This window comes from Mastigoproctus giganteus, chromosome 8 (assembly GCF_048544385.1).
Source record: "Mastigoproctus giganteus isolate SK-2022 chromosome 8, ASM4854438v1, whole genome shotgun sequence".
Lineage (NCBI taxonomy): Eukaryota > Metazoa > Arthropoda > Arachnida > Uropygi > Thelyphonidae > Mastigoproctus > Mastigoproctus giganteus.
This window is the reverse complement of record NC_143582.1, coordinates 205,070,459-205,088,762: the sequence shown is the minus strand read 5'-3', so window position 1 is coordinate 205,088,762 and position 18,304 is coordinate 205,070,459. Positions and strand designations below refer to the sequence as shown.

Here is an 18,304-nt window from a genome sequence, read left to right as displayed (position 1 = left end):
GCAAGTTGCTGCAATGAATAAAGGGATGGTTTAGTGGGAGATGGCAGAGAGTGGTAATAAATGGACACTGCTCAACATGGACCTATGTTATTAGTGGAGTCCTCCAGGGTTCGGTGCTGGGCCCATTGTTGTTTTGTGTATTTATCAATGATATCGATGAAGGTATATAAGATTTAATGTCCAAGTTTGCAGATGATACAAAGGTTGGCAGGGTTATTAATCACAGTATGCTACTGCAACAGGATCTAGAAAAGTTGGGCAGATGGGTTCAGAAGTGGCAACTGAAGTTTAATATTGACAAATGCAAAGTACTGTATATGCGTAAGTTCTGCAAATTGCAGCGTCTGGAGACTAGGCACCTGTGCACTCTATAATGATTGAAGTGTATAAGGACTTGAACGGACTGAGTAGGCTGAATTCTAATGGGATTCTTCCACTTGCTCAGATTATGCACCTGAGGGGGCATAAATTCAAATTGAGGAAAGACAGTTGCAGTACAGATGTGCAGAAATTTGCCTTTAGCCAGCAGATAGTTGACTGCTGGAATAAACTCAAGGAGGAACTGGACAAACTTTTAGAGGGAATGGATATGTGAAATTTTTTTTGCTGATGCTACATAAGCTCATACACTTGCTTTCTTGCATCACATGCCTCTACTACTACATTTTCATCCCATGCTGAAACACATAAATACATTGCCTGCAGGATGCTGATTTCACACTGAATTTTTCTTTCAGGGCATAGCACAATTTAGTTTAATAGCATTGTTTGGTACTTTTTCTTAAAACACTGGACTACACCTTGATCAAGAGGTGGAAGAACTAACATCATATCTGGCATAGGTGATTGCATGTAGGTCCTTTAGTTGACAACGATTGGTGCATTATAGCCTTAGTTACTAATGCGCCAATAAAATCCAAACCAACAAACCAATCAACTTGACAACGAGGAGTGCAGTTATCCACAAACAGCAAAATTTTTCGATTCTTCTCATTCATCCTGCGATCTAAGTTTTTGATACATTCTTTGTAGATTTGTGATGTTATCCATGATTTTGATTTGCTATATACATAGTCAGTAATGTCTTCAAACCTTGAAAGCAGTGAGGCTTCTGGGCTTTCCCAATGATTAATAGAGGAAGATTCTCTGTGCCAGACATGTTTTAATTTGTTCCACCACTACATTTCTCACTTTTAATGATTCAGCCTTAGCTCTTAAAAGATTACCATCTACGGGAACGTTTTTTGCATGCATCATCATTAGCCATTCCAAAAGTACCTTTTCGAGATCTGGATACTTTGCCTTTCGTGCTAAAATCCTACCCCAGTGCAGCAGATTTCTCTAAACTTTCAATCTTTTTCCGATCTTTCAGAATAGTGAACTTGCAAAATCCAAATTTTATCTGCGAGGGGCAAAGCGATCCACTTTCTTCTAGCTGATGTTCACTTCATTACCACACTGTGAGAAAAGGGCATGAGAAATCTTAACAAATGGATTTTTCATGGAAATTACTTCACTATATTTGAAGCGTTCTGTCATTTTTAAATACAAATATTGTAATAAAAAAGTAAAAATTCACATTAAGAGGTAGAAATTTATGGTTGTTAGAGAGAAATCCTTTTATTTTCAATTTTGTTATACTGAATGTAAAATAGCATTAGATTAATGAAAAATTGGCTGGGACCAACCACATAGGACATTATAACGTGTTGAGACATTAAAAATTGGGTCACTATAAAGAGCTTTGATTGTATTAATATAATTATAATTAAAATTATGACAAATGTATAAATAGTATGAGATATCTTAAAGAATAACCTTGTAAATTTAAATTAATGTGCTCACTTCGTTTGCATTCCAGTCTCCAAACCGAACATGCTTTCTATCCTCAACAAGGTGTTGCTTTATCTTACATAATATATCCTGCAATAAATCAGAATTATACTGATATAGGAACTACATCATAACATGAAAATGGAACAGTGATTAAATGAACAATTAATAAATTTAATCAATAATAATTAATAATTACTTCAACTCTCATGATAGTTTTTTTATATAAAAACATGTCTAGCATCAACTGATAAACTGTTACATATAAATATCCAATTATTACATATAAACATCCCATCCATAAATAGTCATTAATGAAATAAATTAAGTGTGTAATTTATTTTTGAAATAAATTAAGCAATGAAAGCAAGTACTTTCATCACTTAACGAACTGCCAATGAAATGTGTTTTTAATTGAAAAACATTTTACTGTACAAAATATGAAATACATTTAATGGATAATTTTGATTAATACAACTACAGTATTAAAATTAATACAGCTCATAGTTCCTCAATTATTTTTGTATATAATCACACTCTTCTCAAATTATTACAGAAATAAATGTTTTAAGACAAAATAATAATAAAAAAATCCTAGGAAAGCATTACAGTTCTGGGATTAAAACCAACTAAATTATGTCAATAGTTTACCAAAGTATAATTTCAAAATTGTAAACATCTGTGTTCAATTAACATCTTGGGGGCACATCGGACCCTCCAATGACAGAGACTAGCTTTCAGTCATCAAGACTATCATAACAAACTGGCGTGTAACAGAAATAATACACAACCAGGTGGTGTAGCCTTACACATGGGTACCTGCCTACCCATCATTGAGGAGACAACTATCTCCGAAATGGTGGTGGCAATCAGGTGACAACAAGAATTTTTTTACGCTGTCATTATCGATGGCGCCTTCATCCACAGGTCAACTTCATTTACTAATATTAATAATAATAAATTTACTGTTTATAATCTGGGATGACATGGTTTAGTTCACAAGACGGAAGAAATACAAGAAACAGCACCACATTTAGCAGTCATGTGAGCTTGAACCACAGTTACACAAAGCACATGTACTTATGCACCCTTGCATCTGACAAATTGTATCAAGTTTAAGTCAGCAACTAAGTAGTGTACTGAAGAAAAATTTCCAACACATAACAAAAGTTTGTGTGTCCATTTAACCACTAATAACTGGGTAGTTTTCAGAGTAAAGTGATAAAAGTTGTGGGATTATATGTCAATATAGACATTTAAATAATTATGCATCTGTGTTTAGTTTCCATCATGGGTGTGCCGAAATCTCTCATTAGAGATTAATTAAAACACATAAATAATTTTGTCTCTAATGTAAATAATTTTAATTAGACAAATGAATCTTGTGTTTAATTGGAAGTTTTCTTCTATATACTGCTTAGCAGTTCACTTGGACTCAATACATTATTCACAGATAGGCACATGTTTGTTAATTCGCTAATGTGAGCATGAACCCAAGTGAGTCTTGATGTTGATGGCTGAAAGTCTGCCATTGGAGAAAGCAAAGTACCTCAAGATGGAAACTGAATGCAGAGATGAATAAAATTTTTAAATTGTTTAAATTCGTGTATTGAAATATAATCCTACAAATTTTACTACTTTTTTGTAGGACAAAAAATGCTCAGTATTAGTATTGGTAAAATGATGCAAGGAAACAAAATTTATGTAACACCAGTCAAAAAAAAAAACACCCTCAAATAATTTACTCATTTCTTCTGATATTTTTTTTCCAAACCTTTAAATTTATTCAAACTACCCACCTTCATAACAGAAGTTAGAAGTTTATTCCAACAACCACTCACTTGAATGCAAATTTCTACACATCTATTCTGCAACCATTCTTTCTCAGTTTAAATTTATATCTGCTTTTGTGTTATCTGAGAAACAGTAAATATCAACAACATTTAGTTTACTTAACTTTTTAAAGTCTTATACACTTCAATTAGGTCACACAGATGCCTAGTTTCTAGACTGCAATTTACAGAACCAAAATCTTCCTTAGTAAGAATATCTTTTTGAGCCTCGAAATAATCTTGTTGCACTTCTCTGCACAATTTCCAGCAGATCTATGTCTTCCCTAAAATACAGTTTCCAAACCTGTATGCAGCCTAATCACTGCCATATACACTGAGTGGACAGCAATCATGGGATACCTACTTGGTAACGGGTAGGCCCACCTTCCGTCTAGATATGGGCAGTCACACGGCGAGGCATTGAGTCCACTAGTTCATGAAAATATTCCACATGTATTTGCATCCATGCTTGCTGCACCACTGTCCATAATTCCGTTGCATTCATGGGTGGAGGATTCAAAGCTCGAATGGACCTTTCCCAAAGATGCTCCACAGGGTTCATGTCCGGTGAATAGGGAGGCCATTCCATGGTGGTAAAATCTGCAGAATGCTCTTTGAACCATGTTCTAGTCAACACGGCTCTGTGGGGAGGTGCATTGTCCTTCTGGAAGAGTCCATTGCCCTGTGGGTGCATGATGACCATGAAGGGATGCAGATGGTCTGCAAGGATAGACACGTAACCTGGACCATTCAGAGATGCATCTAGATGTACCAGAGGTTCCAATGTGTGCCAGTTGAACACGCCCTAGACAATTACTGACTGTCCACCTGCCCGAACAGTTCCTTGTTGACATGACGAGTGCATAGCTTCCTGCGGTTTCTGCCAGATACGCACCCTCCCATCCACTTGAAATAACTGGAAACGGGACTCATCGGATCAGGAGACCCATCTCCAATCATCCAAGGTCCAGTGCCAATGTTCTTTTGCTCAGTTAAGACTAGCTAAAGTTGTGTTTTGGTATTAGCAACAGGACTCTGGTGGGTCAGCGGTGCTCCCATTACCTATTGTGGCTAATGATCGCCTGATGGTTTTGGTGGAGACAATTATGGCACCTCCTTCACTAAAGTCGATGGTGATTTGTGCCGCTGTCACTCTCCAGTTGGGTGAAACAACGCAAGATGGACATTGACGGCCACGTTCACCCACCACCTTTCTCAGCCCACAGCACTGTCCACGATGAGATGTTATTCAAGAAATGGCATATTCCCAATACACCCTTGATACTATTGAATGGGGATAGTACAATTTCTGTACCACCTCCACAATAGAGTGACCCATGCGATGGGCACTCACTATCATCCCTCTTTCAAAGTTGGTTAACTCATGATGTTTATCCATACTGATATCGAATTACCATCTATGTGAATGCAGTGTACCTGCCAGTGGTGGGTTTGTCCCCTAGTGAGAGAGGTGACAGCGTCGCGTTGCCCAGGAATCAGCTATCCTATGAATTCTGTCCTTTCAGTGTACAATGAAATAATTACCTCTGTATTTTGCTGGCAAAAAAAATTCTGTATATCGATAGCAGAACCTCATGAGCTGGTCTAATAGACTCTCTGCATTGCTCAGAGAACTGAGCAATGCAGAGAGACTATTAGACTGTACAATTCAGACTGCACAATTATCCCAGATCTCTTTCCTTATCACCTACACTGAGTTTGGTGCTACCCAAAAACAGTATTTTGGTTTTTAATAACATTAAACCTCAACATGCATTTTCCAGCTCATCTTCTTAATTTATCCAGGTCTTGCTAAAGAAGCATACCCTGATTACTGTCATTTATCACACCACCTACCTTTATATCAGCAAACTTAGACATCAAATTTGAATTTCCTACATCAATAAATATCAAAAACAGTAAGGGAGCCCAACAACAATCCATGTGATACTCCACTGATCATATAAGACCAAGAAGAGAAATGGCTATTTATAATTATTCTCTTTCTCCCTACCATCCCATTATCCATACTAGTAACTTGTTCTGAATGTTACATTGCTCCAATCAGGGGCGTAGCTACTGTATAGCAAAAGTAGGCAAAGCCTAGGGGCCCTACTTCACCAGGGACAGATGCAAGCAGGGGCCAGCCCTACTATGCTAGGGCCTATACACAGACACAACATGTAATGAAAATAAAGAAGGAATTCTTATATCTTATCGCCAAAACATAACAAACCCAGGCGGTGGCAGTCTTTATTTTGCTTTTACAAATGCAACTCTGAATAGTGATCAGACACCCATTTGGTTACTGTATGTGTATGCGTCATATTGTATGGTGTTCGGGATTCCCCAACTTGACAGGGGGGATAGGCCCCACATATACGAACATTTAGCCATATGCAGTGGTCAAAAGTTGTTAGCTGATTAATTTCAATTCAAGTTAGTTCAAGTCATTATCAAAACAGCAATTGACATACAAAAATATATTTGTTTATTATTGCTATTTGTATTTAAAATATAGTTTAAAATTTTTAGTTAAAAATGGATGAAAAGAAAAAGGGACAGAGTGGAGCCCAAAAAAGAACAATGACGAAAGCAGTCAACAAATTACCTAAATTAGATCATTTCTTTACAAAACACAGTAATGAATTATGTCCAGAAGAAGGTAAAGAAAAGATCAGTATTGAATTGGAAAATGCGGAAAAGAATGCTGCTGGTGTAAATATATCTGCGGATCATTTAAATCAAGCAGGGTCATCAAATGAAAACAATTCGACAATAATAGATATGCCTTTGTCAGAAAGTAGTGTTGAATGCACTGCACCGTCTATTCCCTCAAGTGATCTTGGAGAATATGTGGACATCAATTTCTGATGAAACAAAAAGAAACACGAGTTTGTCACCTCAGAGACCTAAAGGACCATTTCCAAGGGATCCTGAACAACAAAATAGAAGTTTTAGTGACATGTACTACTATTCTACTTCAATGTATGGTCCAGTTCCTCGTTTGTAGCTGTGCTACTCTGGACTATGAGATTGGAAAAATCTATCTTTTCAGATAAAAACTCACAGTGTTTCTCAACATCATATCGAGGCATGTGCTATACATGAAATGTGGCAAAGAATGCAACGATTGATAAAGATGTTGAGCAACAAGTAAGATACAGATCCTCATTTTGGAAAATGGTACTAGAATGGTTATTTCGGATAATGCTTATGTTGGCTAAAAATTCTTTAGCATTTCGAGGTCATCAGGAAGGATTTTTGGAAGATTACAAAGGCAATTTTTTTATCGCAAGTCTGTTTACTTTCCTGCTATGATGACATAATGAAACAAATTATTAATAAGCCATATGGTTCAGTAACTGATTTAAGCCCCACTATCCAAAATGAGTTAATACAATGTTTAGGTACCAAATTAACACTCAAAATTAATTCAGCACCATTCTATTCACTAATTTTGGATACTACTCAAGATCTCACAAAAAAAGATCAATTAAGTGTTATTGTATGACATGTTCACATAATTCATGACGAAAATGAAAAATCCAAAGATTTTGAAATTTGTGAAAAGTTTTTAGCGTAAACTGTTGTAATAGTGTTTCATCATTTTTCGACATTCTTCAAATTTTGTATAATTTTTTTGGAAATAGTACAAAAAGATGGGATCTTCTTTCTAAATTTACTAGGGAATCTGAAGTTACATTAAAAAAACTCAACCCTACTTGCTGGTCTGGTAGATTACAGTCAATAATAGCTGTGAAAGTTTGTTTTGCAGATATTATAAAACTTTGACAGAAATGAATCTTAAATCAACTAAAAAATCAGACCGAGACAAAGTGCTTAGAATAATGAAGCAAATGATGACATTTTATTTTATTTTCATTGGTATATTTTTGAATAACGTGATATGCAAAATTAATTATGCTTCAAAACTCTACAGAAGCATGATATAGACCTTGATGAATGTACTTCTGTATTGGATTGAGTCAGTAAAAATTTACAAAACATTTGAAATTCATACGAACAAATTAAATACGAATCTGAGCAAATTGCCAAGGAGTTCGGGGTAGATCAACAATGTAGAACTAAAAGACAGTATGATGAATTTAGCTTCAGATTTTTTGTTTGATAATAGAGATTAATTTTTTTAAAATCAGTGTTTTTTTTACTGTTTTAGACAAAATTAGAATACAAATTAAAAATCGTTTTGGAAGTATGAAGTTAGTAAAAAATTATTTTGCAATACTACAACCGAAAAAAAAAAATTAATGTCAAATGCTGGTAAATTAAGTGAGTGTGAAAATCTCATAAAATCTCTACCTATTACTACTTTTGCTGCTTATTTTAATATAAGCAGATATATTCCATTAGCTAAAGGTGCTTTATTCACTTTATCAGACCACATTTGGCACAATGCAGGGTTTAGCTCTTTCAAGAATTGAAGAAAGATCTCAGGTACAGATGATTTTTATCAACTGAATCATGCATAAAGACCATGGAGATAAAGGTGTTGTCAAAAACTGATTTAAACCATGTGTTCTAACTGTGGAACAAGCAACTGGATAAGATGTTGCTGTTTTGTAAATTTTTAGTTCCAATGTTAATTTATCAGTTTTAATATGTCATATTGTCTTTTTTGTGTATTGTGTATATACAAGTGTGTTTACATGGTGATTGCACATCCTGTGGGCTGAGAAACCTGGAATAACCCACCAGGCAAACCTTACTCGTTCCAACTGAGATCAGCTAACCACAGCTTTAAATGAAGACACAATTAACAACTCCTCTGGTCCTTGCAGTATATGAATGCCTCTCCAAACAAGTGAAAAATGGTGAACCCAGTTTACTGTCACAGAGGTTTGGATAAAAAGTTCTGCTTATACGCTGGCGCAACCATATAAACCAGGAGTTTAACTAATTATTTTAACAATAATACAATCAATATCACAGCAAGTTTGTGGGTTTGAACCATGGTCAACTCAAATGCACATGCTACTGCAATCCCACACTAACCACTTGGCTATCAGCACATTATATTCCAAGGTGGATACTTTGCAAAGGAGTGTGCATTGATCTGGATAGATAAAAAAACCAAAATGCTATATATACACTTGACTTTTTATTTTCAAACAGCCCTGGTGTGTGTGTGTGTGTGTGTGTGTGTGTGTGTGTGTGTGTGTGTGTGTGTGTGTGTGTGTGTGTGTGTGTGTGTGTGTGTGTGTGTGTGTGTGTGTGTGTATTCCTGAAGTTATGCCGTGTATTTTTGAGACACCCTGTGCCAGGGTGTCTCAAAAATACACGGCATAACTTCAGGAATGAGTTCCTCACGTGCAGACAATAAAAATATTTTATATCAACATAGTTCCGGAAATGCTTGGTTTCCGAGTTTTGAAGGTCTGTATGTGACACTTAACTGTTCACATCACCTTATAGTAAATGTTCAAAATGTCCACCTTCCGCCTGAATACAGGCCTCACACTGACGTCACAAAATTCCTGGCATGTTTCGTATTGTCTCACAACCTGCCACAATTCGATTGCAGAGTTTCCACATCAGCTACCGGAGTCGAATACACCAATGACTTTAAATGGCCCCACAAGAAGAAATCTAGTGGGTTTAAATCAGTGTGTGTGGAGGCCAGGCAGTTGGTACACTCCTCTACTTCAGGAGTCATAGATCTTAGTCGTCCTCTGTCGGCAGCGCGAGGTGTAAAGGTCCCATGTTCACAAAGGCAGCGATGGATACCTTCAAACATTTTCCTGTCTGGACATCTTCATTCTGGAAACCTTTTGTGGTACAAACGACGAGCCTCCAGAGTACTGCCATCTGCCAAACCGTACATAAAGTGCACATCTGCTTGCTCCTGATTTGAGTACATGGTCGGAATGGAAAACCACCAGATTTTGTCAGTACCTTGTGATGAAGGAAATCACCTGCAGGAGATAAGACATTCTGGTTAATAACTCAGGAATCAAGCATTTCCGGAACTATGTTGATATAAAATATTTTTATTGTCTACATATGAGGAACTCATTCCTGAAGTTATGCTGTGTATTTTTCAGACACCCTGTATATATATACAGGATGAGTCACTACCAGAGCGACAAACTTGCAGGAGGTGTAGGGGGCACAAAGACGAATCGGAATCATATAGCATTGCAGGGTCCAAAATGCCTTCATCATGTGGTAGAGGACATTGAACGTGAGGTCACGTGAACAGCGATCCCGCTGGAAGTCAGCATTTGCGAACCAGTTCCCGAGGCAGTAGGATGGAAGAGTATTCAAACGTTGAACTGGCCGACATGCACCTCGCGTATGGAGCTGCGGACTGTAACGGGTGCGCCGCTCTGCACTTGTACCAGGAACGTTTCCTGCACAGGCGTGCTCCTCATCATACGATTTTCGCACGTGTGCACAGAAGGTTACGTGAGACTGGTTGTTTCACGAGAGGTACCATGAATCGAGAGCGAACGACGAGGACACCAGACAACGAGGAGAATGTCCTACGTCTTGCAGAAGGCAATCCGAGTACGAGTACTCGAGCGATAGGCCAACGATTGGGTATGTCCCAATCCACTGTATGGAGGATATTGTCAACAAACCAAATGAGTTCATACCATCTGCAACACGTCCAATCATTGGAGCCTGCGGATTATCCACTCCGGAGGACTTTTGCTACTTGGTTTCTTCAACAGAAACGGTTCGCAAATGCTGACTTCCAGCGGGATCGCTGTTCAAGCAACCTCCCGTTCAACGTCCTCTACCACATGACGAAGGCATTTCGGACCCTGCAATGCTATGTGATTGCGATTCGTCTTTGTGCCCCCTACACCTCCTGCAAGTTTGTCGCACTGGTAGTGAATCACCCTGTATATACAGGGTGTTTCAATTAAACGTTTCAGAACTTCTAAGAGGGGTAGGGTACATCCTGACAACTCGAAATCATATAGCAATGTGGGGTCGGAAATGCTTTCCTGAAGCGGTGTTGTACACAGAAGCACCATAAAAAGAAAAGAGACCGTAAGTGAGAAATCGTTTTAATAATACATGTAAAGAAGCAAAAGGTACATGGATTAAAGTAAGTGTTCGAAGTTTCTTCAACCTCGTATTGCTTTCGCACAGTGATACCTTGGAAAATGTGCTACAAATCCCCCTTTTCCTGCTGAAGTGTTGTTTTCCGATGAGGCATCCTTCACAAGGGAAGGAATTTTCAACACGCATAACGACCATATCTGGGCGGTCGAGAACCCGCATGCAATACGACGTCGTGCAGCACAGATTCGATTTTCGGTCAATGTATGGGCCAGTATTATGGGAGATCACCTCATCGGACCTTACCTGTTACCGTGTCGTCTAACCGGACCTATCTACTTGATCTTTCCGCAGCAAGTATTGCCACAACTTTTGAGAGATGAACAGATTTCTGCATCGACGCAACAGACAATGTGGTTCCAACACGATGGAGCCCCTCCCCATTATAGCGGAGATGTTCGTAACTACCTGGATGTCACATTTGGTCAACAGTGGATCGGACGTGGTGGTCCCATGCGTTGGCCTGCTCGGTCACCCGACCTATCATGTCTTGATTTTTATTTCTGGGGTCATATGAAATCGCTAGTTTATGACACCCCTGTTGACAATGCTGAGGAGCTGGTTGCAAGAATCGCAGTAGCTGCCGAAGAAATTCGAAATTCGCCTGGAGTATTCCAGAATGTTCGGATGTCCATGCGTCGGAGATGTGAGGCGTGCATTGTAGCCCGTGGAAGAAACTTCGAACACTTACTTTAATCCATGTACCTTTTGCTTCTTTTCATGTATTATTAAAACGATTTCTCACTTACGGTCTCTTTTCTTTATGGTGCTTCTGTGTACAACACCACTTCAGGAAAGCATTTCCGACCCCACATTGCTATATGATTTCGAGTTGTCAGGATGTACCCTACCCCTCTTAGAAGTTCTGAAACGTTTAACTGAAACACCCTGTATATATATATATGCATATTAAAAGAATATGCCATATCCTATTCGGTTTATATCTTCAATTCTATCTCTTAAAAGTTTTATCAATTTAAGAATTAGTTATCTGCTGCTTTGCACGATACTATTCTTAATAATATTCCCATTTTTGTTTTTCTATCTTTCTATGGTCTCGTTTGTAACTCCGTTTTGCCATTTGGCCTATGCTGGCTTTATCTTTAATCTATAGCTAATCTAGTCTTTTCCTTGTGGCTTTTAGTGTTACTAACTTTGGCATTTATTATTATATATACATCTGCATCCTTTGCTGCTGCTTTGCACACTTTGGTGCATTTGATTTGTCGAAACCATTTTTATTTTTCTGTTATTTCTACTGGTCTTAATTAACTATTTATATATATATACAGTCGGACCGCTCTTTAACGAACTTCCACATAGTGAAATTTTCTATAGAGCGAACTTTTTTGATTTCTCTTTGGTCATTACATTGAAAATAGTTTCCATATAACAAACTGATTTCAAGAGACCTGAGTCTGCACTGTTCGCACCTCTGGCCTTTAGGCAATAAAGCTGATGTTGTAGAAAGCATGAATTAAGAGCTAAGGGGATTAAACATTAATCCTGTTAGCTTTTAATAGCTAAAGGCGTTAATTCCATGAATTAAGAGCTACAACATTTTACAATTTAATGGTGCCTGTAAAACCCTGCAAGAGGAAACTGGCCGACCACGGTGTGGGATAGAAAAAGATGGAAGGTTCTGGAAGAGGCCTTTCCCCAGCAGGGGGCAGCAATGACTAAAAAGAAGTAAAACCTATACAACTTATACACTACTATGCCGAGAAGTCCTGCTGGTCAGCTGTCCACAGCCATTGGCAAAGATTAAGGCATATTCCAGATGTGGGCATTGGCTCTGGTCAACCTATTTTCTACCGTAAGCAACCTATTAGAGAATTAGAAGAGAATGATTTTCCTTTATCTCAGAAATTCATCTGTTGTTTCCAAGAAATGAATCATCCACACTTTCACTAAATTTCACCTGTCTCTGTTTACATGGTAGATACAAGTGGTCCCTAATTTCGGTTTTGTTTTAACTGCTGTGCAAGTAACCTTACAGAGTCTAAGAGGAAATCCTTGAGTGTAGTGTAAAAAAGTGGAAGTGCTTAATAGTGTAGATCGGAGCATTAAAAAAAAAAAAAAAAAATGCTTTAAAATTTGGTATTCCTGCCAGTAGTGTGTCAACCATTCTGAAAAACTGTTTCGATTTTCAAAGTGTTTGAGGAAATGAGACCCAGTCGGAAGCGTGCGAAATTATGACTTTGGGAAGATGTAAATGAAGCAGTTTTTAAGTGGATGAAGTTGATTCAAGACCAAAACATGCCATATCAGGGCTATTAATAAAAGAAAAGGCTATGGAATACGCATCTTTTCTAGGGCACAAAACATTCCAAGCCAGTTCTGGTTGGATGGACAAAATTAAAGAGCATCATGGCTTACTCAAAAAAGTTATTTCTGATGAAAGTGGAGTTGCAATCGAAGAAGACTATACCAGTTGGAAAGAAAAAGTTTTGAAAAAAATTATAGGGGACTACGAGTCAAAAGACATATTCAATGTTGATGAAACAGCTCTATTTCTTAAATGTTTGTTGAACAAAACACTGACTTTAAAGGTGATAAATGTGTAGGTGGTAAAAACAGTAAGGAGAGAATTACTCTTGGTTGCAAATATGGCTGGTAATGAAAAACTGCAGCTTTTGGTAATAGGCAAAAGTAAACAACCTCGATGTTTCAAAGGAGTAAAGTTGTTGGACTATAACTACAATAAAATATCTTGAATGCCAAGCGCAACTTCTGAGCAATGGATTTTAAATTTTGACAGAAAGATGATGAAAGAGAACAGAAAAATCGCACTGGCTGTTGACAATCGCCCTGGCCACCTTCACTAGGTAATTTCGAAATTTACAAATTTGAAGCTTGTTTTCTTCCTTCTCAGTAATTTGTCTTAACTGCAGTCAGTGTCAGATTTACATACAAGCTAAACAAGCTACAGCTTAGAGCCTCACATTTACAAGGGGCCTTGCTCCATCTTAAAAAATCCTTTTTTAATATTGTCACAGGTGAACAGTAAGGGAGAAGGGCCTCATACATGTTATAGCTTAGGGCACAAGTTTAAATCTGGCCATGACTGCAGCAAATGGACCAGGGCGTTATCAAGAATTTGAAAATGCATTACCGAAGGCTCATACTGAAAAAAAATTATACTGAGAATAGAAACCAACCAGCCTATAGATTCTGTTATAGATTTGTGGATGTGCATATCAGAGTTGGCAAAAGTGTGGAGTCAAGATGTGGCAGAAACAATGATTAAGAATTGTTTCTCAAAAGCAGGTTTTGCTAAAATGCTAATTAACAGAGATGAGAGGGATGAACTACTAGAAGACATTGAGAAATTTTGGGAAGAGTTCCAAGTGAGGTTTGATCAGTGGAGAAATTGTTGCTGACGAATTTTTAGGAGTTGATAATGATGTCATAGTAGCTGAATGTCCGAGTGACTCCAAGATTTTGGAGTGTATTTAAAGAACTAGTGACAATATCGACGATGAGTTGGATGAAAATGAGGGCTACATTAAACCTTCCAAACAAATGAAAATATATCTGAGTGTTTAAACAAATGCGAATATTTTTATGAACGTGCACAGTAGAATCCAGTGTACAACAAAAAATAACCAAATATTTTATGATATAATTCTTAAAATTGTACTAATATATTGTGGGCTTCATGTAAGTAGTCATTTCTTAATATGCATGTATTAATAAATTGTTTTAAAATGTTAGAAAATTTATTCATTCCTACTTCTTTCCCAACTTTTACTATATTTCTGAATTTAGAGTATTTTTCATCAATTTCTTTATATAGAGGTCCGATTGTGTATATATATATATATATATATGTAACAGGTAAGTAAGTAAAAGCTGTAGAGAAAAGAGAGGAGAGCCAAAAAATAAAAAATAATTATCACATATACATCAAAATAAGTACTAATATACAAAATTATAGTTGTATATCGCATAATCCCAGTGTCGTCTTCAAGTGCCAACCAACAGAATTGCGCAAAAGGCAACAATATAATTTCTGTTTCCAACAAAAAGTACATGCCATGGCAAAATGGAATAAAATCAATACATAGTATTAGAGGAGGGAAAAAATAAATCTTATGAAAAATAAAATTAATAAGGGAAGATATATAGAAAGCTGGCATGTAATTTAAGGTTGACACAACAGAGGAACCAAAAAAAAAAAAAAAAAAAATATATATATATACAGCAATACCTCGCATAGCACTGATAATTGGTATCGAAAAAGGTTCTGTGTTATGTGAAACCGTGCTGATTGAGGTATAATTATAATGGGTTTTAATTGAATGTGTACCAGAGAAACAGTCTATAAACAAATTATAATAAATCTATAAACAATTTGCGCTTGATAGACAGTTAAAAGGATTTGAAATTAAAAACATTGCAAAAATTTTATTAATGAAAGGTAACATCATTAGAGATGAGAAAAAAGCTTTATTGTTTATTCAGGTATTTCAATAATAAAGTCCGGTGAAGTCATCTCTTCTTTTCTTGGCGTACAAGTTTTAGCATCAAAACCCATCTCGTAAAATTTGCCGTATCTTGATGCTACATTCAACATCCGGATCTCCATTCATAATCGTCTTGCAGGCCATGTCAACCCCCCCACCAAAAACTTCCTAGAATTCTTCTGTTGAAAATTTTTTAGGTGCCGCTTCAAAATTGTTTTCCTTTTTTTCATCTGCAGTTTCCTCGTCAATTTCAAGGAGAGTTGCATCATCTAAGTCATGTGAATCAATGCAGTCACATACATTGGCAGTGTCAAAAAGTTTAAAATTCCAAGTCTCTTCCGATCTTCACAATGTCTTTGGCAATTGTCTGAATTTGTAATTCAAAACCAGTGAAATAATTTGCCAAATGGGGCAAAACATGCTGCCAAACAGAATGCATGTTGTTGGCAGCGATTTCTAGCCAAGATGCAAATATATTTTTGATCATATTTAAAGGGGTAAAAAATAAATTGTGAAATGAAAGGCTATCATGTCATCTTGTCAGGATGGAATTAAGAATACTGAACACTGTTGCACTTTACCGGTGACTGCCCGAGGGAAGCTATTGACACATGTGCATGTGAGACAATAGAGTTGGCACTGCAGCATATATGTATGCATTCCTAGGCTACAATAATGCAGCATATATGTAGAGTACATGTCTAGGCTATTGAATGAGTTTTAATATGTACAACAAATTTTTGACTTAAACGTGATTAAAAACTGTGTTATAGTGAAACTCATGCAGTTTGAAGCCGTGCTAAGTGAGGTATCGCTGTAAATGCAAAATGAAACTAAAACTAAATTTTAACTAATTGGCATATTTTAAAATTTCAGTTATTGGTATTGTATTTTTGGCTTTTGCTAAATTATTTTAGGAGCACTCCTTCTGCAATACTGTGTCCTGATTCCCTCTCCCTTTATGCTTTATTATGTATGGGTTTATTTTTATTTTTCACTCTATGGGTTTGCCATGCTACTGGTAATTGTTTTATTTATTTTCCCATTAATTAATTAATTTTGAGCAGCATGTGGTGGATAGTGCATATTAATTTTCTTTTTATTTCCATAGCTTTCAATCTATGTTACATGGTTAATATTGAGATGATAAGCTAATACTGTGCTCATACTGTCAGCTATAGCCTAATTTTATCCGTATATATTCTAATTTAACAATGACTTTGTCAGTGGTATGATGTTGCCATGTGAGTGCTAGATCCATCGCATCTGCAGTCCGATTTGTGTACTGGTTTGACAATACATGGATTTGTCTAATGTTCAAAATGCAGTGATTCCCTGACCTGTATGGGCCTTGTGGTCCTCTGTCGAGATGTGGCATAATGGTCAGTCTATTTTATTTATTTTGTTGGTCAAGTGTTGTAGTGTGTTTTTGTCTCTGTTTCTAATGATATTTCACATAATTTGGAACAGGTGCTATTTTCAGGTTGCAGCTAAATTTTAACTAATTGGCACATTCTAAAATTTCAGTTATTGGTATTGTATTTTTGGCTTTCTTTAAATTATTTTAGCATTCCTTCTGCAATACAGTGTCTTGACCCCCCCCTTTTTTTCTATTTTATTATGTATGGGTTTATTTTTATTATTTTTCGCTCTACGGGTTTGCCATTCTACTGGTAATTGTTTTATTTATTTTCCTATTAATTAATTACATACCTATATATATACACATACATACGAGGGGGTATCAAAAAGTTTGTACCCTGACCTAGATAAAACATCAGTAGGAAGATGCCGTTTTTAATATAAGTTTAATGCAACTCATATTAAAAATGGCATCTTCAATAACATTCAATACTAACATGAAATTTCATTCCTGTGTAGGTGATCGTACACCAGAGGTGGAGCCCGGAATCTGAGGAATAACACTATGGTTGACAAAGTGGATTATCGAGCAGTGATCAAGTTCCTGCATTTGCAGGGCAAGAAAGCTCAGGAAATTGACGAAGAAATGAAAGCTGTGTATGAGCAGAATTGTCCATCCTATGACACTGTAAAAAAGTGGCAACGGGAATTCCAGTGCGGAACTCCCGTTTCATACAAGTGTCTTTGATGAGCCAAGAGAAGGAAGGTCATCAACATCCACAGACAGTGAGATGGTTACAAAGGTTGAGCAGCTGGTGCTGAGTGAGAGAAGTGTGACAATTCATTTCATCATAAATGCAGTGAGAATTAGTTATGGGTCTGCCCACAGCATTTTACATGACCATCTGCACATGTCTAAGGTCTCTGCACAATAGGTTTCAAGATTGCTGATGCCTTTGCAAAAGCAATGTCAAATGTAATGCTCTCGCCAACTGTTGGATTTGTGTAATGCAGATGTTGAGAACTTTTTTGATCGGTTGGCTACATATGATGAATGTTGGGTGTACCAGTATGATCCGGAGACTAAAGACATGTCAAAGCAGTGGAAGCACGCCTCCTCCCCACCTCCCAAAAAGGCAAAGACCATTCCATCTGTGAAGAAGGTGATACTGTCCATGTTTTGGGACAGAAAAGGGAGTTATCCTGCTGAATTACCCACCTTGTGGTTCCACACTTACCGGAGAATACTACAGAAATCTTTTGAAAAAGTTACACAATGCTTTGAAGGTGAAAAGGCATGGAATGTTAACCAAAGGTATCCGTCTTCTGTCAGACAATGCACCGGCTCACAGGACCATTGCCACCATCAACTTTGTTGCCCAGTGCGGCTTTGAACTACTGCAGCACCAACCCTATTCTCCTGACCCAGCACCATCAGACTGCTTCTTGTTTCGAGAAATGAAGAAACCATTGTGTGGACGCGGCTTTGATTCGTCTTGGGAAGTCATCAATGAAGCGAAATTGTAGTTTCAGGCAAAAAGTGCAGACTTCTATGATCAAGGCATTAAACAACTGATACATAGAGGGAAGAAATGTGTTACTATGGAGAGTACATAGAAAAGGATTAAAGTTCTTGTGAAGTTTCGCCTTTCTAGGGCTATTATTTCTAGGTAAGGGTACAAACTTTTTGATACCCCCTCATATGTATGCATG

At 37.1% G+C, this 18,304-nt stretch overlaps 1 protein-coding gene across 1 annotated transcript in view; it reads right to left on the bottom strand.

Moving 5' to 3' along the window:
* LOC150082216 (obg-like ATPase 1) overlaps positions 1-18,304 on the bottom strand; it is a 333,082-nt gene that overhangs the window by 88,588 nt on the left and 226,190 nt on the right. Inside the window, exon 7 of the mRNA XM_090380053.1 lies at positions 1,846-1,923. Coding sequence (XP_090236179.1) covers positions 1,846-1,923 — 78 coding nt within the window. The remainder of the gene's footprint in view (positions 1-1,845; positions 1,924-18,304) is intronic.